The following is an 18,736-nucleotide window of genomic DNA, read 5'->3' as shown; positions in this document are numbered from 1 at the left end:
ACAAAATGTGACACAGTGAAGAAGCTGCATAAAAATACTTAAATCTAAGGTATTTGCAATATATAGGATGTACCCTGGCTTACCATATAAAAGTCATCAGGTATTAAATAGCAGTAAGTCCAAAACAAAACAAGAAGATACAATTTTATGTTGGATATTGTTTCAATAAGAGTTGCATTTGGAATATTAAAAGAAATCCTTGTTAGTAAGTTTAAAAAACCATACATTTATATCTATATAAAATAAGATTTTAGTATGTTAAAACCTAAATTTTCTTATGTTTTAAAAGGACACCTAATTGCTCAAGAGCAAAGTCTAGTGTTCTCATAAGCTACATTTCATGTTACTTGTAGCAATTAGATTTGGTAACACGTACCTCTTTTGGGATCGTATATAATCAACAGAATTATTGGATTCCCAATAAGTCACCTCAGAATGATTTGCTTCTATCAGGCAAATGGCAGTTTAGGAGCTTAAGAATTTGTAGTGTTGTTGCTGTTTTTTTTTTTTTTTTTTTTTGTACAAGATAATCTAGTTTAATTGCACATATATATACAGAGAGTGGGGGGCAGGCACAAAACAACTTTTTCTTCTTTCCAGAAAAGAGCTCTAAATTGATAAGGAAATAGAACACACTCAATACAACTGAAGTAGAGCATCTATTCTCCCTACCTTCATAAGGTTAATTAGATACTTCTTGAGGGAAAATAAATTCTACCAGGTACCAGCAACTGCAAGCAGTCAAAATTCACAGAGAAAGTTAACAATCATTCAGGCTAACCCTAGACTTCTATTTAGTACAGTGTTACAACAATGTCTGACATTAATAATTATTTTATTCAAGGAATACTGGATTTTATATATGTATATATATATGTTTGTGTGTATGAATATATATATATATATTCACTACTAAACATTAAATGCAAGTGAGTTTTGTGGGCAGACAACTTGGTATACTTTTATCAATAAGACTCAAGCATTATAGTCAAACAATTTTGCTAACACTGACTTTCTTGGGAGCTTTCTCCAAGAATTTCCTAAGATGAAGTGTGTTTGTTTGGCTTTTACATACCCTGTAAAAATAGAAGTTCTTCCTCTTACACAATGAGGGCATTCTTTTTTTGGGGGGGTGGGGTGGGGTACCAGGAATTGAACCCAGGGGTGCTCAACCACTGAGTCATATCCCCAGCCCTTTTTATTTTTTATTTTGAGACAGTGTCTCACTAGATTCTTACAAATTTGCTAAGTTGGTGAGGCTGACTTTGAACCTGTGACCCTCCTGCCTCAGCCTCCCAAGCTGCTGGAATTTTAGGTATGTGACACCATATCCATCCAAGGGCAATCTTAAGTATTGGATAATACTAATTAGAGATTGTTTACATATAACTTGGGGATGCCCTTACTGCTTACCCCCCAAATTAGGAATACAATCAGAAAGATCTATTCAAAATACAATTTAAATCCATTTGTATAGCATTACTAGGAAACATGACTGAATGGTGCTGACAAAGAAATATTTGATTAGGAGAGTGAAATAGACAGAAAATATAGGGGGCTGGGGAGATAGCTCAGTCGGTAGAGTGCTTGCTTTGTAAGCACAAGGACCTGGGTTCGATCCCCAGCACCCAAAAAAAAAAAAAAAGAAAATATAAAATGTCCATAATTTTAAGTCAAACCAGGGTATACATTAAACTGGACATTAGATGGTGCTCATATGGTCCAGCTTTTGTTCTGTGCCTTTCATTTCCCTTTAGCTGCCTTTATCAGTGTGTCAAAATAACAGAAGTGACCATTCCACCTATGCATTCATATTCACATAAATGCACTCCACCAAAATGTTGTCATTGGATAACATTTCAAAATCAGTGAGCGCACCCTCTCCTTTTCTTCCTCCAAAATAAACAAATGAATAGACAAACAAACAAAATACACATTATATACCTTTCTAGATAGAGTTACCATATCACAAAGCCTACCTGGTTTAAGACCACAGAGATAAAATTCATCAAGGCATTTGTTTTCAAGAGGCCAGATTTAATACTTCCAGACAACCCTTCTCTAAAACTATGAAAAACATTCTGAAGGGAAAGAGAAGGTAGCCTACTTACTGCTCAGTAAAGAGGTATATGAAGGTGATCATTTCTACAGGGCTTCCTCAGATTCCTACTTAACATACACACACACACACACACACACACACACACACAGTAGACTATTTGAACTACACATCTTGAAGTTCCTAAAAATGAAAATAAATAAAGAAATGATGGCTACTTTTGCTTTATACAACCAAGAAACACATCTTAGACTTTAAATTGATCTTACTAACAAAACTTTCCTTTCTCTTTGTTCTTACTTTAAAAGCAAAGACATCTCTTTTCCTAGCTGCAAAGGCATTGAAGCACAATAAAAGGCAAGAAAACACCAAGGGAATTTAACCCTCCAGAGAAGAATCCCCAAACCAAAAAACCAAAGCAAAAACTAGACACCACCAACTGCTTCTGCCTGTGTACACTGGTTTCCCATTTTTGCTTTAATAAGGCAGTTCTGATGGCAAAGGCTGTATGCGCTGCAGCAGTCTCTTCTTTTTGAATGCATTATCTACTTGCTTTTTTCTTTTCATTTCATTTAAACAGAAAGGGGGGATCACCACCCATTTATTCTTTTACTTCTTCTCCATGATCTTGTGATTCCCATTTACATTTGATCTTGCTCCAGTATTCTGGTGACACAGGAGATAAAGGGTCATGTTCAGAGCAGCAGAGACGGCCTTCCAATGCAGAGGGAACCAGAGCCCCCTTTTCATGATCTTTACAAAACGAGTGCGGACAGAACTCACAGAAGGAAACGGCTGCACTGCTGCACTCATCACACTGATGCCACGGGCACTCCCACTTTCCTAACACAGGGTGTGGGAGGAAGGAGGAGAGTACCTGGGTTAGTGCCTGTCTTGATTACCCAGAAAAACCCAAGACCCCACCTTCCACTCTTAGTGGAGACTGAATTTGATTGAATACAACTCAAATTTCAGCCAAACATACATCTAATAGTGTTATTTTGTATGGATGTGAGCTAGTGGCCCAGACCCAATGCCACAGGTCCAACAACCCACCTGTGGTAATACTCAAAAGAAACTGATCTTTGCTGCCACACAGGGTATCCCAGTTCACTAGCATAATTTTACTTGCTATTGTTGTATGGTTTATTCAACGTCACTTACTTCATGGTTCTACTAAGGAGAGTAGAATGTATTCTGATATACACACTGTTGCCAAAGACCCAAGCAAAGAAAAGGCCTTGCAGGTCCAGCTTACCATATGGTGGTTGAGTCAGGTTAAGGCATAGGAGGTGGTATGCTTTGGGACAGTCTTTTTTGTCACACATGACCAGCTCTCCACCATCTCCACATTGAAAACAGTAATCTTCATGCATCTGCTTTGGTTCTGTTTTGATTTTTCGTCTCTTCTGCTTCAACTTGGCACTTTTTGCCTTCTCTTCAATTGTTGATGCACATGCCGTCTGGCAGGAAAGAAGATCACAGATATTGTAGTGATCACAGATAGTGTAGGAAGCATTATATAGCATTATATACACAAGCCCTCATGTGAATTTAAATTCATCTGTTGTACAATTCCTAAAAACACCAGAGGACTTGTCCTATAACAATAGTACAATAAAAATAAGACTTTGTTTTCATTGATTTTTGAATAGGTTATTCTGTTTTTTTAATTGTAAGGATCATGAGAAACCCAAGCAACTTTATTAACTAATACTTAGACAACTTGTGAATTCCTTCCTTCCTTCCTTCCTTTCCTTTCCTTTTCCTCCCTCCCTCCCTCCCTCCCTCCCTTCCTTCCTTCCTTCCTTCCTTCCTCTTTCCTTCCTTTTTTGGTATGTGTACTGGGGATTGAACCCAAGGGCACTCTACCACTGAGATATAGCTCCACTCCTTTTTTTAAATTTTATTTTGAGACAGGGTCTTGTGGAGTTGTCCAGGCTGGCCTTGAACTTGTGATCCTCCTGCCTGGGCCTCCTAAGTAGCTGGGATTACAGGAGTGCACAATAGTGGCTGTGTTAATTTTCCCATTGAGTTATAGTTTACATACCACAACATTCACTATTCATCGGTTTTAGTGTATAATTAATTTAAAATTTAGGATTGCTATAATTTCAAACAATCAGAAAAACAAATACAATTCAGAACTAACAGATCATACTAAAATAGGATTCACTGGAAAGTTGAAGTGTCTAAATTATTGGTAAACATTACTGAAGACCCACAAAGTAGAGGAGGTGTCCATTTGACAGCTCTTCCCTGAAATGGTTATAAGCAAACTTCTGCAGCCCCACTTTCATTTTCTCTTGGCTAGAGGTGCTCCCCTCTACAACTGACCTTTGGCCGCACTCCTAGAAAACCACTGCAGTTATCTGCCCCACAGTGGCACTCCGTTCTGCCATTGCCCAGACAATCCAAGTTATAATTAAATGTTAACTCCATCCCTAAAACATAAGAAAAATAATTATGCATATTCAAGTCATGAGGAAGAGAAAAACTGTCAGATACTCTCTCATACTGAAAGAAGCAGCAAAATTCTGACATGAAGACTTTTCCCTTCCCACATTCCACCATATTGGAGACAATGATGGATAAAAAGAAAAAAAGGGGGGGAAGACAGGAAAACATCTCCATCCATTAACAATTATGACAACACTAAATATCCTAAAAAGAAGTTATATTCTTTTTTATAAAAGTGGTTGAAAATAATGTAATAGGGACTAGGAATCTGTAATCTGTGATCAAGAAAAGAGCATCTAGTTTAGCCATCTTTTCTAAAAGCTTCATTCCAGTTTCTAAATGAACAATCTGATCATGGAATTGTGATGTTATTTCCCATAGGCAATGCTTTACATTATAAACAGAAAGAGGTTCAAAACAGAGGTTTACTACATACACCAAACATCCAGGGATTCAAACTAGGGCCTCTAAACTTCTTTCTAATTGGGCTTGACCAATCCACACAGTTCTTGAGACAGTTTAAATCTGTCTTAGTTATAGAATTTCTCTTCTCACCATTTTTTTTTTTTTTTTTTTAATTTCACAAAGAAGAACCTTAGTTTTGCTTTTAAGATGTTGGGTGGAAAAAGAAAAATGAAAGCAACAGCTCTGGCTTCCAAGGCTTTTTATGTCTAATTTGAAACAGGATGATCTTTCAAAGTAAAAAACAATAACAAAAACAAACTAATAAGAAACCAACTGGTATTAACACAAGCTAATTACCTTTTTTTTTTTTTTTCTTTTTTTTTTTGCGGTGCTGGGGATCGAACCCAGGGCCTTATGCTTGCAAGGCAAGCACTCTACCGAATGAGCTATCTCCCTAGCCCTGCTAATTACTTTTAATGTTTTAAAAGTACAATGTATGATGTAACTACAATGTAATTAAGCACCTAGTTACTTTATACAGACAGCAATCATTTAGAGAAGTAATGCACTAGCATTATGGACACACAGAATCCTTCCACATCCTCTCTTATATAAAGTCTTTTGCTAAGTTCTCTATTCAGGATTGTTGTGGTTTGGATGTGAGATTGTCCCTCAAAAGCTCACATGTGAGACAATGCAGGAAGGTTCACAGGAGAAATGATTGGGTTGTAAGCCTTAAACACAATCGGTTAATTAATCCCTGATGGGATTAACTGAAGTGGTGGGGTGTGGCTTGAGAAGGTGGGAATTGGGGCGTGGCTATGGGGTACATATTTTGTATCTGGAGAGTGGAGTCTCTGCTTCCTGATCACCATGATGTGAGCTGCTTCCCTTTGCCATCCTCTCCTGCCATGGTGTTCTGCCTTACCTCGAGCCCCAAGGAATGGAGCTCGCCTCCTATGAACTATGGCCTTTGAAACCATAAGCCCTCAAATAAACCTTTCCTCCTCTATAATTGTGCTTGTCAGATCATTTATTCACAGCAGCAAAAAAGCTGACTTAAACAAGGATATAGATTTTTTTTGGTAGCAGGGCTTGAACCCAGGGGCACTTAAACCACTGAGGGCCATATCCCCAGCCCTGTTTTGTATTTTATTTAGAGATAGGGTCTCGCTGAGTTGCTTATGGCCTCGCTAAGTTGCTGAGCTGGTTTTGAACTCATGATCCTCCTGCCTCAGCCTCCTGAGCCACTGGGATTACAGGCGTGCACCACTGCACCCAGCCAGGATATAGACTTTTACCTTTCGTTGACAGATAACAATTTCAAATGTAACACGTGAACCTATTTGAATGACTACTTGGGCATCAAGCCTTGAAGAACAATATCTTACTCTCAAAGGTAGACTTTCCTCCTAAAGAAGGGCTCAGGGAATCAAGTTACTTTCTTACCTGCAGGAATATCACAAAGGGCAAAAAGTCCAACTCGAACATCTCCATTCACTGTCCACTTCTGTGTTTCACAGTTTGGATTACAACTGTGGTTCATAAAACGAGAATAATTTCCTTTTGGGCCAGCATCAATTATACGATCCTTCAAGAAGAAAAGAAAAGAAAGGTATCTTTGACATAAAGCTAAATATAAGCCTATTTTAGAAACATCCAACTTAGGGGTCACAAGGCAACAGCATTTTGCTATCAGATGGTGTTTGACAACTGATAACTCTCAAAATATGACACTCTTTGTGCAGTTTACTAGTTCTCTAATTTATATGATGACTTTCAAGTCATGGTAAGATACATTGGAATTTAGTTTCTTTTTAAGTTTGCTTCTAAAAACAAGCAGACCACCAAATAATGCTACTTAGATTAGCAAGTCATACAGGTAGGTATTTTCTAATTAGACAACTTCAAGTTCAGATAACTACTCTAGTATTTTGCTGTCAGCCATTCTTGCTCAAAGCAAGAAGCAAAACTAGTGTAGAATAGATGAGTTTAAGAGTAAAAATGCATTAAGGATAAATGAGAAATCTCCCCAAATGAAGATTTGGAGATTTGTTTGATAAACAGGCTACTGTGTGAGCCCATTTTTCTAGCAGTTACCTATTTTGTTTTCACTTATACGATAAAGTTCAAAATATAGTAAAAAGCTGAACATCTAGACCCCTGAAATTGAACTGAAAATCTGGATAAATTCTGAGGACTGACACTCTCACATGTTGTCAAGTTGGCTGGAGGGGCCTCTGGTGGTGAGGAAAGGATTCAACGAGCCAGACTCCAGCATCATCAAAAATGGCATTTTAGCTTCTGTTTATGAGATATTTTTATGAAAGTTATGAAACTTTCAAACAATTATATATCAGTTAAAATACTTTTTAAATGATCTCTATCTTTTCATTTATAATATATATATTTTTAGTAGTGCTAGGGATCAAACTCAGGGCCTCACACATATTCAGTATGCCTTACCACTGAGTTGTATCTCAAGCCCTAATCATATTCTGATTTTTAATTTTAGAGATACCTTGGAACACAGGAAGCATGGGTACTAATCTTGGCTCTTAAATGGTAACAAGATATTCAATAATTACTTATGTTTGGACCTCAGTTTCTTGTCCTCTATAAGTCAGAGGACTGTTGAAAAAATTAGATGACAGGTAATATGTAGGTCTTACAATTCCATGTTATTAAACTTGCAGTTTTACTACCTTTTTTTTCCTTTTTTAATTTTTAAAAAAATTTAAATTTTATTTGTTCTAATTAGTTGTACAAGACAGTAGAATGCATTTATACATTTTGATAGATCATACATAAAAAAAATCATTTTTCTGATTATACACATATTGCAGGATCATATCAGTCATGCAATCATATATGTACATGAGGTTATAATGTCTGTTTTACTCTACTATCATTCCTACCCCCAGACCCCTTAACTACCATTTTTTCTTATGACAACAATCGTTTTCCTAACTCATTAAAAATTTAAATATACAGCAGTTTACACTTTTTTGTTAAATGAGAAATTTAATGGTGATTTATAATTCAGAATCACAGGGCTGATTCTTTCCTTCAGTGATAAAGAAACTGAGAGGTCCAGGACTTTCAAAGAGCTAGGACTAATATCCAGGGACTAAAATCCAGATCCAGATATGTTAAGCCTATTTCTGGTTATCTTTTCACTTTTAGTTTGGTCTCATATGACAGTGTAAGGCTTCAATAATGATTTGTTTTATATTCCAGAATCTTATATGACATGTGCAAGGCTTCAATAATGATTCATTTTGTATTCCAGAATAATTAGCACATTATAGTTTGCTGGCTACTGTAAATCATTATAACTTGCTTGGGAAAAATCAAAAGAAACTGAGTTCAACCTAAAACCATGAAACAAGAACAGAAAAATCCCTTTTTCTTACCCAAAAAAAAAAAAGCAATTTTACCTTTGTAACAGTTAACATATAAAAATTAGTTACACTGTTCTCGTGGGCTCGCCTGATTCGCAGTCTGCATTCTTCTTCATCAATTAATTCACCAACGTATTCATTTACAAATTCGCCCTGTAGAGAAGCATGTAAATATATAAACTAAAATCAGTGTATCATATTAGAAAACATTCCTTAACACATCTATACTCTAACATAATTAACTAAAAAGAATCCTGAAAATATAACTTCAACCCTGGAAATAAATGGTTGTAATTTATTTATAAGTACTTAGTGGCACTATTTTCTTGTACAAGTATTTCAAAAAGTGCCAATCTGTTTGCCTTTTCTTGCTGAGAATACTATTTCTGTAGTCCAAGTGATACCACATGGCATGTTGCTTGGGATCTAGGGATTAACCCCAGACTTTGAAGCTATATAATTATCATAGACTAGTTTGTAATTATTGCTACTAGTTTGTACTGTGAGGGGATGGGAATAAGAACTGGGAAAGATCTGAATCTGAAACAAATAAGCTCTGCTTTTGTTTTAAAATTTTTTTAATTTTTAAGTAATTATAGATATTTATAGGAAGTTATAAAAATAGTGCAGAGATCTTTGTACCCTTCACTCAGTTTCCTCCATCTTGCAGAACCATAACACAATATAAAACCAGAAAACTGACATTAGTACACAAACCTCAGGCTAATTCCTTTGAGATCCATCCAAGTTGTGTGCATCAACAGTTTGTTTTTTAATTGCTGACTAGTGTTCCTCAGAATGCATATACTAGTCTGTCTAATCATTCACTCACTGAGGAACATCTGAATTGTTTCCAAATTTTGGCTATTACAAATAAGACTCCTATGAATATTCTGGAAAAGTTTTCATGTGGATAGAGATTATCATTTTTCCAGGGAAAATGGTCAGGAGTGTGATTTGCTGTACCACATGATGAGTGTATGTTTATTTTTATCTATTTGGTACTGGGGATTGATCCCAGGGGTGCTTTATCACTGAGCCACATCCCCAGCCCTTTTTTATTTTTTGTTTTGAGACAGGGTCTCACTAAGTCACTTAGGCTAAGCCTTGCTAAGTTGCCAAGGCTGATCTCAAACTTGTGATCCTCTTGCTTCAGCCTCCAAAGTCACCTGGCTAGGACTTTTCAGTCTTACTAATACACTTTGGAGGAAAATAATTGTCTTACATTTATTAATGAATAATATTTACTGCTTGTATTTGATTATTATTTTATCATATTTTTGCCCCATTTCTCATGAGCCATGCTCAGAGCTTTTAGAACTGTTGATAGTAAGTATTTGTAATCTAAAGGGAAGTACTATGTCATATTTTATGACTTTGACAAATCATTAAGAATATGGAGGCCAATGGTCTTAACAATATTTGCTATTCCTCTATTGCTAAAAATAGTGATTACTTTTATATGAATGGAAAAGACATTATTGGGCTACAGTGGAGGAACCAGTATAAGCTTGCCTGCCTGCATCAGTCTTTCCCTTGGCAATCTGTTGTTGGTGAGATCAGTGAGGAACCCTAGCCCACTTCAAGGAGCTGCATACTTGTATGGCCTGATCAGTGGTCCTCACAAAAGCTGCCAGTTTTTACTCTGTCCCATTTTTATTTGTTGCACAATGATGACAAAGAATTAGATTAAAATTTTTTTTACCTATAACTAAAACCATAAACAGAAGTTAATTTTCTCTACTTTTTCCTTCTAGTTCTTTCTTATAAAGAACATAGGACAGTTCTGCACATTCACATATTCTGTATGTTAGCTTCAAATAGCTTTTTCAGATAATCTAATTTGGACTCTGGTATCAGCTGATGGACAATATTTTACATATTTTGTGGTATCACTGCCCTCAAGGGTAGAAGATTGCATTGCCATTTGGGTTGCACTGCCATGTAATGTTACAATTGTATATGTAACAATTTTATGGCAATTTTTCTTTAATGGAAACCTATAGAGCAGAATTTGAACCAAATTAGCTCCACTTCATCTTTTTCACATATGGGATTCAAGGTAAGGTTTCATTTGACTGTGCAGCTTCAAAAGCTTGAAAACCACTTATTACAGTTTATATTTATTATTCTATGGACATGATTGAGTACACAAAAATGAAAGTGCTGATATCACATATGAGGAGCATAAGTCTCAAAAATCTGATACCTTTGTGAATAAAAATGGAAATATTTCAGATGTTCTGAAAATGACAAAAATATTTAGTCTCAAAAAATTGCTTCTAGACTTAAAACCATTAACTGAATTCAGTTGTGAAAAAGAAATTAAACAAATTAAGGAACTTAAAAGAATGCTGAGGTTGGGGACGTAGCTCAGTTGGTAGAGTGCTTGCCTTACAAGCACAAGTCCCTGGGTTCAATCCCCAGCACCCTCCAAAAAAAAAAAAAAAAAAAAAAAAGAATGCTACAGATTTCTTTTTAAAGACTATAGGCAAAGGGTGGGAGCAGTGGTTCATGCCTATAATCCCAGCTACTTGGGAGGCTGAGGAGGAAGATCGCAGGTTCGAGGCCAACTTGGAAATTTTGCAAGATCCTGTCTCAAAAAATAAATAAATAAATAAAAAAGAGGGGGCTGGAATGTAGTAGAGTGCCCTGGGGTTCAATCCCAGTATTGGCAAAACAAAATGAAACACTGAAGCAAAAAAGATAGGCTGTAATTCAAGATCTAATACTTTTTAAAAAAATTCTGAAAAACTGGCTGGAAATATAGCTCAGTAGTAGAGCACAGACTTATTAGCATGTACAAGACCCTGGGTTGAAGGCTGGGGTTGTAGCTTGGTAGTAGAGTGCTTGACTAGCATGTGCAACAATGCACTGGGTTCAATTCTCAGCACCACATATAAATAAGTTAAAAAAAAGGTCCATTGACAACTAAAAAATATTTTTAAAAAAAGACCCTGGGTTCAATTCTCAGCACCCCCAAAAATTTTCCCAAAAAATAAACCACTATATAACAGGATTTTGTTTGATTTTGGCACACAGTTTTAGAAGTCTGTTATATATGAAAAGGGGAAGGACTGTGTACATTCAATTTCATATTTGGTTTCTTTATTGTTAATGTAACAAAAATCATTTACATGTTGCTATAGTCTTTATGATTATGCTTTTCAATGACTGAATATTTCTAGCTATTTTTAAAAGGCTAATTGTCTTACACTAATAATCCTTCATTTTTTTTTTTTTTTTTTTTGCAGTGCTGGGGATTGAACCCAGGGCCTTGTGCTTGCAAGGCAAGCACTTTACTGACTGAGCTATCTCCCTAGCCCCACTAATAATCCTTCAAATGCTAAAGGGCAGATCAATTCAGACTATATTTTATTTTCCCTTGATTATATTACTAACTTAAATTATTTTAGAATAAATGCAACTACTATTAAAAGATGGTAATAATATTAAAACAGATGAATTTCAAGATAGACCTATAAACTTCTCAGGAATCATAGAAAAACATTTGTATGTGTGATATGCATGGCATTAAAATATAATTTTTTATTATATTACTCCCCATATATATGTATGTATGTATATATATTAGTACTGGGAATTGAATCCAAGGGCACCTTACTGAGCTATAGCCTCAGTCCTTATTTTTTATTTAATTATTTTATTTTATTTTATTTTATTTTGGTACCAGAGATTAAGCCCAGGGGTGCTTAACCACAGAGTTCACAGCCCTTTTTATTCTGTATTTGGAGACAAGTTCTCACTAAGTTGCTCAGACTTTGAACTTGCAATTCTCCTCCCTCAGCCTCCCAAACTGCTCAGATTACAGGCATGCCCCATCAGGCATAGCTCATTATATAATAACTTTAAATGTGCTTGACCTTTTTGTTTTTGGTACTGGGCACTGTAGTTTACCAATAAACTACATCCCCAATCCTTTTTATTTTGAGACAGGGCCTCATTAAGTTGCCAAGCCTGGCCTTGGCAGTCCCCAAAAGCTCCTATTAATGTAGAAATGTTAGGAAGTGAAATGATTGGATGATGAGAACTGTAACCTAATCAATCCATCCTAGTTGGAAATGATTAATTGGGTGGTAACTGTAGTCAGATGGGGCATGGCTGGAAGAGGTGGATCACTGGGGGTATATCCTATAAGAATACATCTTCCCTGTGGCCCCGTCCCTGCTCCCTTCTTCTCTGCTTCCTGACCCCACATTGAGCTGAACAGCTTTCTTCTGTTAGGCCCTTCTGCCATGATGAATTGCCTCACCTTGAGCCCAGTGTTGGCCATCTATGGACTGAGACTCTGAAATCATGAACCTCAAATAAACTTCCCTCCTCTAAGTTGTTTTTGTCAGGTATTTTGGACACAGTGACCAAAAAACAGACTAAACAAAACCCAAGTGTGGCAGACTGACTCTCAAAGTGGCCATCCTAGACTAGCCAGGTACAGTGGCACATGCCTGTAGTCCCAGCAGCTTGGGAGGCTGAGACAGAAGGACTGCAAGTTCTAGGGCAGTCTTAGCAACTTAGCAAGGCCCTAAGCAACTTAATGAGACCCTGTATCAAAATAAAAAGGGCTGGGAATGTAGGTTAGTGGTAAGTACCCCTGGGTTCAATCCCCAGTACCAAAACCAGAAGCCAAAAACAACCCCAAATCCCTGCCTTCTGGTGTTCATGTCCTTGCACAAACCTCTCCCCCTGAATGTGAGCTTGACCTGTGATTTGCTTTTAACTAATACAATGTGGTATGGTGTGTAGGTGTTTTTGTGAGTTTACTACCTAAGACCTTAGTGTCTATCTGGTTCTAGTTTCCCCTCCACTAGCTGTAAAGAAAGCAAGAGCCTATGTTGGGAATCTCAGGTGGCTAGGAACTGTGGGCAAGAGCAGCTCCTGGCCAAAAGCAAGAAACAGTCTCCTCAAACAAACAAACAAACACACACCACCCTGAAGCTCTCAGACCTACAGCTACATAAAACAGTTTTGCCAACAGTCATGTGAACAAGGTGGATCCTTCCTTAGTTGAGGCACAAGATGAGAACCCAGCCCTGGGGGACTGGTGGACACCTTGATGCAACCCTGTGAGATTCTAAATAGAGGACCAAGCTAAGCATTGCCTGGACTCCTGACCTTCATAAACTGTGAGTTGCTAACTTTGTGGTGATATTGTTATGCAGCAATAGAAACTAAAGCATCAAGTCAAATCAACCTACTCCCTACTAAAATCCAAGTTTTTCATCCTATTGCCTACAAGGCCCCAAAGATTTAAACCCTGGCTATCCCTCTCACCTCATCTCTTACCTACCACTCCATTCCCTGTCACTCTTCTCCAGGCTTACTAGCTTGCCTTTTTCCCCTAGTACTGGGAATTTAACCCAGGGATGCTTTACCACTGAGCTACATCCCCAGCCCTTTTTATTTTATATTTTGAGACAAGGTCTCACTAAATTGTTGAGGACTGCATTGAACTTGTGATCCTCCTGCCTCAGCCTCCTGTAATCCCATTCTTGGGATTACAGGCATGTGCCACTACACCTGACTTATGATAAGACCTTTGAACTTGCTTTTCCTCTGGTCTAAAATGCTCTGTTACGAATATATCTACATGGCTTTTTACTTTATGCATTCAGGTTAAATGTCACCACCTCAGGCCTTCCAATCAATTGAAAATAGCAATCCCTGTCATCAGCCATTCTTTTTTTTTTTTTTTTGGTACTGGGGATTGAACCCTGGGGTACTTAACCACTGAACCATATCCCCAACCTTTGTAAAAAAAAAATTTTATCTTCAGACAGGGTCTCACTGAGTTGCTTAGGGCCTCACTAAGTTGCTGAGGCTGGCTTTGAACTTGCAATTCTCTTACCTCAGCCTCCCAAGTCACTGGGATTTCAGGCACGTGCCACCACACCTGGCAGCAATTCCCTCTTACACCTTTATTTTTCTTTGTAGTATTTAGTGGTCCTTAACATTATATACCTGTTTATTCTATTGAATTATCCCTAAGCGACACAATTCTAGTCTGTTTCACCCTAACCACTGCCTCTATCACATGCTACCTTCTTAATGCTCCTTTTGGTTCTGAGGCCCCAGCCTCTTCGCTCTGTTTTGATGATCTCTGCATCCGGATATAGCCTCTTTGTAAAGCACTGGTTCTGACAACGATCTCCAGCTGGGCAGACCTGGGGGTGACACTCGTACTGTAACATTCTGTTCAGACACTCTGATTCCAAGCCACATGGGTTTTCATCAGCAGGTTTGCAGTTACAGCGAGGAATCTCCGACAGGTCGGCAACCTGTATCTGTACCTTTCCTATTACTTTGTTAGCCTAGGAAACAAAATCACAAAAGAGGGGGGGGCCAAAGTAAGCAATGTATTAGCAATGTGAGCAGAAACATCCCCCCCACCCACAAAAAAATTCCATGCTATATAGGCCTCTACTAATGTATTGTGATATGACTCTAAGCAAAGCTCTTTACCTTAATTTTCCTATGAATAAGCTAAGAATAATAACTGTGCTTGGTCAACAAAAATATCCAAACCTGAAAAATGAATTTTCACTTAAATTTCCACTTATTTATCTTGTATATTTCTCCTTCTACTGGTTGATTTTTTTTTTAACTGAAAATGAGAAAATATGTTTATCTGTGGGCTCTTTGAAATAAAGAGGCTAAATACCTATATTCTCACTTGGTTGCAGGATAATCTGGTAGAACAAGAATGAGATTTCACATGAACTATGTTACTCCTAGATATGAGATGGCTTATCAAAGTTCTAATCCTCACAGTGCTGCAGCTAGGGGTCCCATCTGATACCTCCAACAAAAGTTCTGAGTTGGTTTTACAGAAGACTGGCTGATAATTAGCAGAATTTTCACAAGTTAAAAAGAGCCTGTAACTATTGAGAGAGTAATGGATTTCATTTTGTCTATCAAATACCAGTGTTTTCATGGGTAAGACTCACTTTGATGTGTTTGTAAGGAGGAGGTTTTCTTGAGTTTTTCTCAATCTCTAGTGCTTCTTTACTTTCTCTTTGTGCTTTCAATTCCTGGAAACGTTTTGCAGCTTCTTCCAGTGCTGACAATAAGACCAAACAAGTTACATAATTACTGAAATACAAACACACCCAGTCAGGGTAGTAGTTTTATACTACCTTCCAATGCTCTGTATTTGGCCTGAGATTTTCTTTCTGAAATCATTTTCTGGAAATTACCATTCACTACCAGCATAAGGTTATAATGAAATAGGATATAACTCACTAAACGCTATGGCTGTGTGCTCACAGCTGCCTCAGAGGCCTTACTTCAATGATATAGTGACCCTAATAGCAAGTGACCCTAGTAGCAGGTGCTTACTTTGTACTAAATTTAAATTCATTTTACTCTTACCTAGAAAGCCAAACTTCCTGGCAACTTCTTGCAAAAGCAGTTGTAAAGCTCTTCTTTCACAGGAAGTTTTTACTACTCTCGTGGCAAAGGAGCTTCACTTCATTAAGAAGGCTATTTGCAGTATAATCTTTGTTTACAGAAAGATTGCTGAAGAAATTCTTTTCACATATACAGTAAAGTCTACTATACATATTGAAATGCATTTCAAACCTGGTTCTAATATGACTGGAAATTTGTGGATGCAGTATCATTATGCCTAGTGAAAATTCTCTAATACTAGACATGCTATGTGCAAGTGAGGATATGTGGAGAAATCTACACTGGAGTCCTGGTTCTGAATCACTGTAAACATCATCCAACTTACCTTTTTTGAAGGTCTTGTTAATACTAGTCTGTCCCTCAGCAAAGCTTTTATCTCCTTCAACATAAGGGAACACTCTGCCCTGGTGTACCCAATAGTAGTCATGAGAACCAAAGAAGAACACAGGAAAGTCCCCCAAGTCATGTTTAAGGCCCTGGATGTTCAGTGGCACAGACCTGGGATTGCAGATCTCTGCTGGCCACCATCTGAAAACAAAAGCAATTTTAGATCAAGAAAATGAAATATCACACTATTATTTACAAGGCTGACAAAAATTAAAAAAAGGGGTTTGTATTTTGAAATTTTCATTCAGATTCTAAGACCACAAAAACTATCTTTAATCCATCTCAAACTGCACACCATTTGAAAACGTATTAATAAATCAACAAAATAGTGAATGTGGACTACACAAAGTTCACCCTAAACACTTTGTCTAGTTTCTGTCTTTAAAAATCAATATTTGATGGGCTGGGGAGATAGCTCAGCTTGTAGAGTGCTTGCCTTGCAAGCACAAGGTCCTGAGTTCAATCCCCAGTACCACAAAAAAGAAAAGAAAGAAAGAAAAAATCAATATTTGACATTTATAAAATATATATCATGGAAATGTTAAAAAGTTCAAAAATAAAATCAGAATGTTCCAATACTATTCCAATCCCAATTTTGATCCACAAAGGTCATGTTTTTCCCTACACTTGACATAATACTTTTTGAGATATAAAAATTCATTTCTAGTAATCTGGGGAATCTTTTTCAGAATAAACTACTTCCATAATACAGTATGGCTACTCACATGCAAATTAATATTTTCTGAATCTTGAATCATCCAGGGTAAACAGTTCTTAATCAATATAATAGGTTTTATATCCATTGGTATTTCAGAATCTAATTCCTCTTTGATCCAATCAACATGGGATTGGGGCAAAGTGAAAATATAATTTTTACATTATGATCACTGAATACTATAGCAATTGCTAAATAAAACCATCTGTAAGTATCACTGGACAGTTTCTAGCACCTGCATAAACCAGAAACTGAAGGGTGAAGCTAAAGGTCAGAAAATGGGGTCAGTCTCAGTGATTCCCGACATGGGCTTTTGTAGTCTATAATGTTCATCAATACAAAGAGTAAGTATACATAAACTTAAGTTTTCTTAGTCTCTTATTTTACATGTTCCTAATAAAACAATTTATTTAGTAAACCATTATATTATTTAGAAGATAAACAATGACATTGTTGCATTCCCAGATTTATGCTGTTGAACTTGAATAAGCATCATCTGAAAAGTACCCTGCTGTCCATCTATGAATTAAAAATACGGGTAAGAATCCATGCTCAAATTGTTAAAACACACTATAAAATGTGATCAGAATTTGGTTAATCCTCAAAGCAAACTAGGAAATGGTCACTCTACTTATTTCCAAACCATTTTAAGATTCTTAAATATGTACATGATTGCTGCATTCACTGGGGTTAGTTAGAAAGGGGCACACTGCCAGTGGTTGTTCCAGGTCATCAAAGTTCCCCAGGCAGCAACATGTCAGAGTCACTAGTTATTAAAAGTGAACAGTTTCATGTGGCCCCACTGGGACTGAGTGGAAAGAAATACATTAAGAGTTGGTTCATGGATAAAAGTCCTTCCAAAGCATACAAGAAGAATCTGACTTAGACATAAAACCTCACTGTACGGGGTTGGGGAGATAGCTCAGCTGGTAGAGTGCTTGCCTTGTAAGCACAAGGCCCTGGGTTCGATCCCCAGCACCCAAAAAAACCTCACTGTACTGTGACTGAATTCCTTAGATTGTGATTCCATACAATGTAATAAAGTTAAATTAAGTCAGAAGATATTTTCATATTCGTAACTTTAAAAATACTCTGATTCAATTGATGAATGGATAAAGAAACTGTGGCATATATATACAATGGAATATTACTCAGCCATAAAGAATGATAAAATTATGGCATTTGCAGGCAAATGGATGAAATTGGAGAATATCATGCTAAGTGAGATAAGCCAATTTCAAAAAACCAAAGGACGAATGATCTCGCTGATAAGCAGATGAAGACATATAATGGGGGGTGGGAGGGGTTTGCGTTAGGGTTAGGGTTAGGGTTAGGGTTAGGGACGGGGGCAAGAATGGAGGAAGGAAGGACTGTATAGAGGGAAAAGAGGGGTGGGTGGGGTGGGGTGGGGGGGAAGGGAAAAAAATGGCAGAATGAATCAAACAACATTGCCCTGTGTAAATTTATGATTACATGAATGATATGCCTTTACTCCATGTACAGAGAATCAAAATGTATTCCATTTGTTTACAATGAAAAAAAAAAAACAGTGTTTAAAACTTCAATAAAACTTTTAAAAATCTTAAAAAAAAATACTCTGATACTTATTGAAAGATCTGAAGTATTGAAAGATCTTACAGTATTTTGGGCATTCCTAATCTATTTCTCAAGTGTTTCTCTTCCCCACCTCAGAAGTAATTATGAAATACGTATATGTATATGTTATACATATATAATATGTATATATATATAATTATGAAAATGTGTTTCTTTCAAAAATCAAAGCATTTTAAAATATCATGTTATAGCCCCAAAATATGTACAAGTATTATATACAATTGTTAAATTTTTTTTTTTAATTAAAATGATGCAGAAATG

General features: G+C 36.8%; 1 protein-coding gene across 6 annotated transcripts in view; it reads right to left on the bottom strand.

Annotated features, from left to right (window-relative positions):
- Window positions 1–473: 473 nt before the first annotated feature.
- Nsd3 (nuclear receptor binding SET domain protein 3) overlaps window positions 474–18,736 on the bottom strand; it is a 103,561-nt gene continuing 85,298 nt past the window's right edge. For 4 of the 6 annotated variants that reach the window (XM_047550458.1, XM_047550460.1, XM_047550463.1 and 1 more), the window contains 8 exons: window positions 16,082–16,284; window positions 15,294–15,406; window positions 14,388–14,657; window positions 8,365–8,481; window positions 6,374–6,515; window positions 4,397–4,503; window positions 3,318–3,522; window positions 474–2,902 (listed from right to left, as the gene is read on the bottom strand). In XM_047550458.1, the coding sequence (XP_047406414.1) occupies window positions 2,661–2,902; window positions 3,318–3,522; window positions 4,397–4,503; window positions 6,374–6,515; window positions 8,365–8,481; window positions 14,388–14,657; window positions 15,294–15,406; window positions 16,082–16,284 (1,399 nt within the window). In that variant the 3' untranslated portion in view covers window positions 474–2,660. The remainder of the gene's footprint in view (window positions 2,903–3,317; window positions 3,523–4,396; window positions 4,504–6,373; window positions 6,516–8,364; window positions 8,482–14,387; window positions 14,658–15,293; window positions 15,407–16,081; window positions 16,285–18,736) is intronic. The other 2 variants (XM_047550461.1, XM_047550462.1) reach the window with 1 other exon arrangement.

This window comes from Sciurus carolinensis, chromosome 4, assembly GCF_902686445.1.
Source record: "Sciurus carolinensis chromosome 4, mSciCar1.2, whole genome shotgun sequence".
Taxonomy (NCBI): domain Eukaryota; kingdom Metazoa; phylum Chordata; class Mammalia; order Rodentia; family Sciuridae; genus Sciurus; species Sciurus carolinensis.
The sequence above is the reverse complement of the archived record's forward strand: the minus strand, read 5'-3'. Positions and strand labels throughout refer to the sequence as shown.